Below are 10,408 nucleotides of genomic sequence, written 5' to 3'. Positions count from 1 at the left end.
GTTGATTACTTATATGGACACATCAACTTCATATAATCTATATCTAATTAGATATCAAATTTACATGAACATTTTTGAGTGCTATAATATTTTTGATGCATGATCAATTAGGATTCAGACACAATTCAATGTAACGGAAAATATAATTATGAAACTAGCATATATATGTTATTTTCTATGCAATATTGTGAATATTTTTAGGAAATGCTTGGATACATATATCTTATGAACAATACTGCAATATTGTATGGAATTTTGACTATTCTCCTATCCTTAGGTATATTAATATACATATGCATTCCCATGAATAGTTACCTAATTTTATATGCGCACACTACCATACATTATACTTATCTAAGAAGTTATGACACTTATCCACACACGAACTCTCATCTAGTTCTTTTTTCCTTAGATCTAGTCATTTGATTGTCTAGGATCATTTCTATAGTCACATGATTGACCACATAATTACACACCTTAGCCTCATATTTAAACAAAAATAAATAAATAAATTACCAACTAATGCTCTTTACCTTCCCCATCTAGAGTTGCAAAAGTACAAGCTTGGATGATCAGATGTTTTGTGTTACTGTGTTACCTATTAATTTTTATGTTTACAAATGATTTTTGTTGGATTTTTTGGTTTCATATTTATAAATGTAAATTTAGGTTAGTCAAATGTTCATATTTCTTACTTAGTTGAGCAATCTCCTATTTTATTCGTAAAAGTTCACTTGTGAGATGGAAGCTATTCATGGAATATTTTTCTTCTATCTTTTAGGCTCTCATAAGGAATGCATTTTTAATGATGTACTTGTATGATCATGTCTAGATAAGGTCCCTTACTTTATATGGACCCACCCTCTTTTGTAATGAAGAGAGATTGCATTTCCAAATACAAAGGCAAAATAATCTATCCATTCATCAAGAACCCACAATCTTCAATCAAAAGACTAAACACCCTTATACACTTTATTTGTTTTCAAGAATCATAAATATAATCATTTAAATATAAAAATAATTTACAAAAATATTATTGACAGTAAATCTAACATTCAACTTGAAGCATACACATATCAAATCAGCTCTAAGCACGCAAGTATCTGATTTGAACACAGATGTAGATACTTTGTACACTTCTAATAATATGAAAACATTTAATATTATAAGACATAGTTGAATACGATCAAAGTCATGTAGAAATAAGAAGCTGCAACACTGTATCAGACTTGCAAAAGCAACTTTCCCAAACCTTATTTATCGTTCTCATTGCTATGGTAGTATAGGATAGCAAGCCACTTGGTTTTGGACCGGCGCACCAAGTCCAAAAGCCCCCATCTTTCTAATTTTATCCACACGTATTCCCCCAGACGGTCAGAAAGAAAAGGAAGTAGACCGTTCAGGTGGTTAAACCTAGCCTTCTTCACTGTAAACTTTGCAGCCATGTAGAAAAAAGTGAAATTACCACAGAAGCAGATGATCAAGCACGCCCCAAGAATGAACCAAGCCAGCTCGGGATTCATGTTGGAAAGCATGGCATACACTGCAAGCATGAAGCCATAGGCCGTAAAGGCAAACGTGGCACAAACCAATAGGTTGGTAATACAGAGGAACAATACCTTATTTCCCGTGGTAATAGGTGTACTCATCTGCCACATCAGCACCACTAAGAGCGACAGAAAGAATGCCACACAATCAAAGATGAGAAAAACCTTGAAGGAGGCCAACGGAAGCAGAATCGGCGAACCTAAACTCTTGTCTGAGCCAGTTCCAGGCGCAGGCGCAGGCGAAATTCCCGATCCCTTTGAGTCCCCATTTCCATTCCCATCGTCCGTCACGAAACTGCCCGGAGCAGTGAAAGCTGCCGTAAATGACATTGTCGCTAATAGAACTGCCACCACTAGTTCTGTGTTGCGCCTGTCCTCATATGTTTTGTCCACCATCTCAACAGCAACCTCATGTTTCTCTGCACTCACCTTTGGAGCGCTGTACAAGAATGGCTTGCGATTGGAAGGATAACTGGCCAGAACTGAAATTATCTTGTCAGATTCGTGATAGTGCGTGTTCTCTCTCACGATATCAAAGGCCGTTAAGCCTGCCTTGTTGACAGCAAACTTGTTTATCCCCGCTATACAAAGCAACGACTTCACCATCTGAAAAATGCAAACTCAAATAAGTTCATAAAAATTAAATGATCTATTGGAACTAACTATGCATAAAGATTTCTTCTACGGAAGTTCTTGCCGTGATGATTTTAATTTCTGTCTTCAGTAGAAATACTTTCAGTAATTTGACTCTATATATAGACGAGATTAGATTAAGAATCTACACAAACCCAAAACTTATATAGCTGTACACAGTAATTGGTTGAAAGAACAAACTTCAGCAGTGACAAACAGAGGTTTGTATAAAAAGAGACTTACATTCAAGTCTTTTTTCTTTGCTGCAATATGCAGTGGTGTGTCTCCTTCACTTATCCTCGAAAAAGGAGATTTCATTTCACCCGCATCTGTGTTTCCTCCACTTTTCACGGGCTCATCTTTTGGATCTTTCTTTTCAGCCGGATCTGTCTTTCCTCCACTTCGCAGAGGCTCTTCATGTGGAGGTTTGTCAAGTCCCTTGTTGACCAAGTATGATAAGCCTACCTCTTCGTTCAGGTAATCAACAATTCGCACTTGCCTAACTAGGGCAGCTAAGTGCAGAACGTTCATTCCACAACTATTCCGTATTTCGACAGCGTCTGGCCTCTCATTTATCAACTCTTGTACTGCTTCCAGATGACCCAATTTCGCTGCCACACAGATGGGAGTTTCTTGGCTGTCATTAACCCAATAACACAGTTCGGCCTCAAATTTTATTAACTTCTTTATTATATGCACGTAGTTTCTTTCAACAGCTATATGCAGAGCTGTGTTGCCAAGTTCGTCCTTACGTTGGATTAACTGCTTCGCATCTGATAAATTTAGTATATGATCAACTAGATCTGTAAAAGAAGCATCCAAAATCATTGCCTTAAGTTAGATAAGATGTTCTTCAAGAAGGGCCAAGGGTAAGAGAATGCCTAATTTACCTTTGTTGAAGCGATACAGACCTCAACTAATATAACAACATAAATACAGAATTCAACTAAATACACGAAGAAGTAAAGAAGAACTCATTGGTTATCAACTGTAAACGAACAGAAGCTGAAGTAAAATAGAAACAACATAATCAAACGACTTGAAAAAATAGAAAGAACTGAAACATGATAGACAATCATCCTCGTGTTATTTAAGATAAAGAAAAAATTGGGGACAAAATGATATTTGTCTTGAACCGTTAAATTAGGAGATGCTTAGCAGATACTTTTACAAACTTATAGGCAAAGAAATCCTAAAATCGAAATAAAATAACCTGAATCTCCTCTGTTTACTGCAACAGATAAACAGTTCCTCTTGTGCACCGTACTTTCGAGTAAGCTCGACGGAGATGCGTCAAATATTGCCTTCACTGTCTCTAAATTGCCGCTTTCGTAGGCTTTGAACAAAGCTGTTTCATCAAGCTTATTGCGGAGATCCACACCACTTTCTGGTTGTTGGAGTAGAATCTTCACAACGTTGGAGAAACCTCCCTGCGCAGCCAAGTGTAACGCAGTATCCTTTTCGGCATTGGTAGCATTCACAAGCAGAGGCTTCACTTCGGGATCGGTTTCCTTCAGAAGTTGACGATTGAGTTGCAGGAGCTGTTGAATGAAGTGTAGATTTCCTACACTAGCAGCCAAATGGAGAAGAGTATTTTCCCCTCCAGGTGTAATATTGTTGAGAGCTGCTTTAAGTTGGGAACTCAGTTGTTGATCGATCCTTAAACGCGTTACCGCAGCTTTGAAGGCGTCAGGATCGATCCTTCCGCCGAGTTGTTGACCCTCAGTGGCCATGCTAAATATCTGCCGTTACAGCCTTCAACACCAAGGCACGCTTCTTTGTAATAGGATTGAATAATACTACATTCAGTATTATGCCAGAAACTACATAATAGAATATGTGGTCTCAGTTTTTCCACAAGGGAAACATTAAAAATACAAGTATCCACATCTTACACTTCAGGGTTTCCACAACTTTAGTTGGAATCTCACTTTTTCTTTCGTTGGAACAGATACAACATTTTGACCTTGACTGGGTGCAAATAACCAGTGTTAATTAGCTTTGATTGGGTGCCAAGTAATTACTCTAGTTTGGTGCGAATAATATGACTATGGGGTGTTCTGCTAGAACATTATTTTTTTAATACTTGAAGTGATCCTACACGTCAAAATTACTACAACTTTTTCATAGTTGGAATGTCTATTTTTCTTAGATGAAAGTGTACATTGAAATCAAATACAAATTTTTTTTATCATTTATAATTTAATAATTTATTCTATGTGAAATATGTACACATTTTATTTAATGTTGAGTTTATTTCAGTGGATTAGATAATTATTTAATATAGTTATATTTCAATAAACGATATAACTGTTGTTTAAATTAATTTCTTTCTTTTCATTCTATCATTCTTATTCAATTACATATATTTTCATACATTGCACATTATGTTGTCTTTATTTACACACATTTTTATACATGTACCATTTACTATAACCGATGCACTGCAAAATAGGATGTTAGGAACACAAACAAAAGACTCAAGAATCAACTGTTAGTGTTAGTATCATAAACGAAATACGATCCTAAGCAAGCATATGAAGAGAGATCAAACATTTAATGGAAAGTATGCAAAAACAAAAGAAAGACACAAGACCCTTCCAAATGCTTGCCAACATGTTCATAGTAGCTTCTCCCTTGTTCCTCTCCTCTCCAAGTTCCACATGAGTGTAGCCCTTAGCTCTTTGCACTACTATGGAAGTCTTATGGAGATTCAAGATTTATGAAAAATGATTTAAAATATGCAAATGCAAGCGAAATATGAGAAAGCCTAATTAAGCTATCTTGGTTTTAACCAAAATAACAATGTAGATTAGATGACTCCTAAAATGATCTCTTAAATTTCACTATAGATTAGATGCATACAAGATTTCTGGATCTGAATTATGAAGGAATGGGCTCTATTTATAGGAAAAATAGGGCAATGGATGGTTGAGATTAAGTAATCTCAACAAGGGTCAAGATAGAAAGATTTATGATCCATGTGAGGGCTTTCAACCCAATCCCAGGATGACAAATGCCAACATGAGATGGCTTGAGAGGAGAGGGAAGAAGCATTAAATGCTTGAAATGACATGAAGGTTAGGTTAGGAGTTAAGGTTAAGCTTGAGTTGAATGAATAAAGTCGCTATCCAATGAATAATGCCTTTATCCAATGGCTAAACTCTTGTACAAGAGTTAGTGGGTGAGTTGAGTTAACCATTAATGCTTGAAGAGACCCATGAGTCAAAAGGATGGTTAAGTTAGAGGAAAGTCTCTAACCATGTGGGTGAGTTGAGTTAAGCATTAATGGTCATGTAAGAGCCATTAATGGTTTGGAATACTTTAGGCGTTAACCTGTTGAATACATAAAGCCTTTAATGCTTTTCAAAGACTTTGAGGCTTTGAGAAGTGACTTCAAGTTGCCTAGGAATGTGACAATATTTAGGAAATGGATTAGGCAAATTAGGAATGGTTTAGAAGAATTTAGAAAGTGGTTAGAATTGTCTAGAAGGGGATTTAAGATGTAAGTGGGTTTGGTGGGTGAGGGAAAATAGGATTTTAATTAAAATAAAATTCATTTATTTCAACTAAATAGGTGCAACTTGCATTTGTAGGAGAATGCAAGTGGGGGGAGGGGGGGAGTAGTTTAAGGATTTAAATAAATATTTTATTATTTATTTAAAAGAGGAAAGAGGGTTAAATTCAATAAATATGTTTTATTCATTTAATTCCTTAAGAATGTAGCTTAATTAATATTTAAATAAATTGAATAATTTATTTAATTAATAGGAGAAGAGGCTGAGGATGAATTAATTAAATTTTAATTTAATTAACTGATTATTAATAGTTAAATAATCAAATAAATAGTAAATATTCATTTAATTAAATGGACAGATTTATGTGACTACTTTTGCCCCTCTTTGAGACGGTGCGGTTTATCACATCGTTTCAAAGAAAGAAAAATAGGTGTGAAGAAATATGCCCCATAAATGTTAATTTAGTGGGTGCTATGTCCCCTCGACAGATGGGCTAAAAAATTTCAAAAAATCGGGTGATCTCTCGAAAAAGAACAAGAAGTTGAGGGGAGGTAGAATACAAGAAATTAGCAATAACGGTGAAATGATGGGAGAAAAATGGGGGTAAAATGAGGAAATGAGAGACGTTGGAAGTTTAGAGGGACCACAACAGTAAGCGGGGTGAATTAGGGTTAGGGCTGGATGGTATATATGGGGGGGAAGGGGAAAAAATAGGCTCATTTGCACCTATCTCCTTGGCAGTTTAGAGCTCTGATAGGGAATTTTTGGTGAAGGAGTGAGCAACGATCATCATGCCTATGCCTATAGAAGATCACCGGCTAGAGTGGATCTGTCGATTCCAACAGCCAGACAACTACAAACCAGCTATACACAAATTTTGAATTTTGTGTTTTGTGCATTTTTGGCATGTTTTTTCAGGCATCAAAGTCCAATCAAGATAATAGCGCTAAAACCATGTTTTAATGCTATTGTCGCCTAGAATAGCACTATTATGCCGCAATGGTGCTATTGTATAGTAGTTGTAGCGCTTGTGTTAGGTTTAGTGCTTTCATTACATAGTAGTAGTGGTATTGTAGTATTAGCACGTTTGTATGTTTGTTGTAGTGCTGTTGTTATTGAATAGCATTGTTGTGTAGTTAATTTAGCGTGTTTGATTGTTTAGCACTTTTGTGCACAAATTGTGGCGCTATTGTGAGCAGAATAGCACTATTGTGATAAAAATTCCCCAGTGTTAGAGAACATAGCCTGATGTCTCAGTTGATTGTTTGATTGGTTGTTTTGGTGAATTATAGCAGCCCCCTTGAGACTAGGTCATTATGATAAATGTCTGTTGTAGTCTAGGATTGCCATAATCGATTACCTATTGAGACCCGAAGATACTTGATCAAAGTATCTGTTGATAGTCTAGGTTGAAAACTTAAGAAAGTTTGTACCAAAACAACTAATGTTTGTTGATGTGTGTAGGAGGACGTGCCTGTTCTACAGATGCCGGAGCAGCATCCTGCCACATAGCAGCTGACAGAGGCAGACAGATTCTGCGTCGCTGCGACTAGTTTGTACGATATGATCTATCGTCCCGTGATTCGGATGAATTGCGGACTGATGACAGCACTGGCCGAGCATTGGCATAGTGAGATATGTACCTTCTACCTGGCGATGGGAGAGATGACAGTGATGCTAGAGGATGTGTGGAGGATACTACACATCCTGATTAGAGGGGAGCTGGTGACCTATGATCAAGCATTAGGGACGACGACGGTGTAGAGAATATTTGCTGATGATGTTTATATTGAGGATGACTTTGTATCCTAGGAGGACATAGTAGCATTGTATGAGCCTTTACCAATAGTTTTATCCAGGATCGTCGGGGGTTTGGTGTGCCCCGACTGACGTTCACATGGACTAGCCGTTGGTTGGGACCAGGTGATTGAGAAGATGATGACTGAGAGGACCCACTATGCCTGGGGACCATGTGTGCTAGCACATATTTATAGGGAGCTACACGAGGTGGTGTACCGAGAGAAGAGATCACTAGCAGTAGGGATCACATTACTACACATCTGGGCTTGGGAGCACTTGCCAGTCACACGAACAGTCTACTTGATATTTAGGGTGATATATCAGCCCTATGTTTATATGTATGGAGGGATGATGAGCCAGCCCCATCTGAGGAAGTTGGATTTTTTGTGACGGGCTTTAGATGACCTAGATACAGTGATATGGAGGTTGTATATCGAGTGTGAGCCTTGGGAGGATGATGCAGAAGTGCTACTGTATGTATTTATGACACACTTTTTGATTGGGCGCACATCCTACCTTATAGAGAGACAGGTGCCAGGGAGAGTGATGAGGCAGTTTTGACGGAGGTAGGGATTGTCGAGAGGCTCAGGGGAGTATGCATGGGTAGTACGGGAGAGATTTTAGTGGGGACCAATGTTACCATATGATCAGGCCTTGATAGAGTTCCAGAATTTACAGGCGAGACCAGGGCATATGAGGCCTGAGATTGTCGATGCAGGGGTGACAGAGGAGTACACACAGTATCATACTGCACATCTGATTATATAGATTTCAGATCCGATCGAGCCTATACCACCTTTTGAGGATGAGAGGAGATGATAAAGGAGGAAGAGAGGAGGTCGAGGAGTAGGAGGAGGAGATGGAGGTGGTGGAGGAGGATTTGGTGGAGCAGGAAAAGGTGGAGGAGGAGATGGAGGTGGTGGAGTATTTGGTGGAGCAGGAGGAGGTGGAGGACGAGGAGGATTTGGTGGTGGAGGGGGATTTGGAGGTGGAGGTGGTGGAGGAGGATGATTACAGAGGAGAGGTAGAGGGGGAGAGTCATTGCGACTATCACAGGGTCCACTGATACGAGGGGCTGCCAAAGAAGGAGGTAGGGATATTGGTGGGGGTGTAGTGCCTATGGAGATGGGAGAGGGAGCCATAGGTGGAGGAGAGGTTCCTATGGAGATGGGAGGGGGAGAGATAGGTGGAGGAGATGGAGATGTATGGGAGTATATGATTTTACACTCACAGACTCGGTTAGAGGATAGCGAGGCAGAGATTGCAGCTAGAGATGTCCAACTATTTGCATGGGAGGTGGAGCTGACTGTAGTGAGGAAAGAGAGAGATGATCTGGTGGACAGGTTGAGGGAGGTGCAGGATAGAGTCCAAGTCTTGGAGGGAGCATAGGCATAGGGTCCAACTGAGGTGGTGTTGAGGGAGATGTGACAGGCAAGTGGAGAGATTGACTATTGGTGGGGAATATATGAGCTGGTTGTGCCAGTTAGTCAGCAAGCACTGAGCTATTCTAAGATGCGGTGGGCAAGATCAAAGTGGTCACAGAGGGCTCAGAGAAGTGGGGGTGTTATGGGTCCTCCTCAGTGAGGTGGTGGGGGAGGAGTAGGGGGTAGTCGTGGTGCAGCATCTGGCCAGAGTGCCATTTGAGATATTTTAGGTACTTGTTACATTATTATTTTGGACTGTGACTTGGATGGATTTTGGTAGTCGATATATTTTGACATCATTGTACTATGATACATGTAATCTTTTTTTTTAATGTGATATATGAAGAGATCCCATGCTTTGATATTATATGCATATGTATGATGACACGTATATTGTTGATACAGGATGATGATTATGAGTTATGCTTAGATTCATGCTATGGATGATTTGATTACTATATATACATGGTGATGATATGATTTCTAGATGCATGCTATGGATGATTTGTCTAATTATGTGGATGCAGGTAGAAGATGGACGATGCTTGTGGTAATGATGTTAATTATGATGTAATGATGATGATGTATGCAAAAATAATGAGTTGAAATAATGCATAATGATGTTTGTGATAGATAATACTTGTTCATTTTTTATGATATGATATGAGTAAATGATGCATGTTGTAAGATGAATCTAAGTGAATCAAATGTGTATGCAAATGTGATGTATGAATGCACTTTAAATGGATGAACAAATGTTGATACAAATGTTTATGTATGAATGCACTTAAATGAATGTATCTAAATGATGTAATGTTTATGAGATGTATTTAAAATTAATCTAAATGACTAAAATGATTCAAAACATAACTAAGTGATAAATGAGATTGAAATGATAATGCAAACAAATGCAAATAGGGGATAAAGAATAATGAATAACTGCACCTTAATGCAATTAAAGGATAATGAATAACTGCACCTTAGTGCAATTGGAGGATAATGCATGCATCTCATGAATCTAGATGAAACAAAATGGGGAAAAATGCACCTATGAAATGAATTCTAAATGAACTTAAAGGATGATGAAAGGAATGCATATTTAAAATGAATGCACTACATGGATGAATGAATGTTCTTTATAACAAATTCACTTAAATGAAATGCAACTAAATTATAGTTGTAGACAACTAAAATCTTTATTTATTTAATTATTTTAAGCCTAATTCTTCTATTAATTAAATAAATCTTTATTTATTTAACTAATTCATTTATCCTCTTTTAGCCTTATTTCTCATTTAAATAAATACTTTTATTTATTTAAATTATCCTTTTCCTAAATTAAATAGATATCTTATTTATTTAATTGATCCCACTTCCTCTATTAATTAAATAAATCTTTATTTATTTAATTAATTCATTAACCTTTTCTACCCATGACACATGTCATTCATCTCTTAATTCCTACACTACCTACCCTTTCATTATT

General features: G+C 37.5%; 1 protein-coding gene across 1 annotated transcript; it reads right to left on the bottom strand.

The window, feature by feature from the left end:
* Positions 1-1,143: 1,143 nt before the first annotated feature.
* Positions 1,144-4,124, bottom strand: LOC131056401 (ankyrin repeat-containing protein At5g02620-like). The gene is made up of 3 exons (XM_057990774.2): positions 3,394-4,124; positions 2,424-2,983; positions 1,144-2,153 (listed from the first exon to the last, which is right to left on the bottom strand). Exons 1-3 carry the CDS (start codon positions 3,911-3,913, stop codon positions 1,254-1,256), a joined length of 1,980 nt encoding a protein of 659 aa, XP_057846757.2. The 5' UTR covers positions 3,914-4,124; the 3' UTR covers positions 1,144-1,253.
* Positions 4,125-10,408: the final 6,284 nt, after the last annotated feature.

This window comes from Cryptomeria japonica, unplaced genomic scaffold (genome assembly GCF_030272615.1).
Source record: "Cryptomeria japonica unplaced genomic scaffold, Sugi_1.0 HiC_scaffold_321, whole genome shotgun sequence".
NCBI classification, from domain to species: Eukaryota; Viridiplantae; Streptophyta; class Pinopsida; order Cupressales; family Cupressaceae; genus Cryptomeria; species Cryptomeria japonica.
This window is presented reverse-complemented; position numbering and strand designations above follow the sequence as displayed.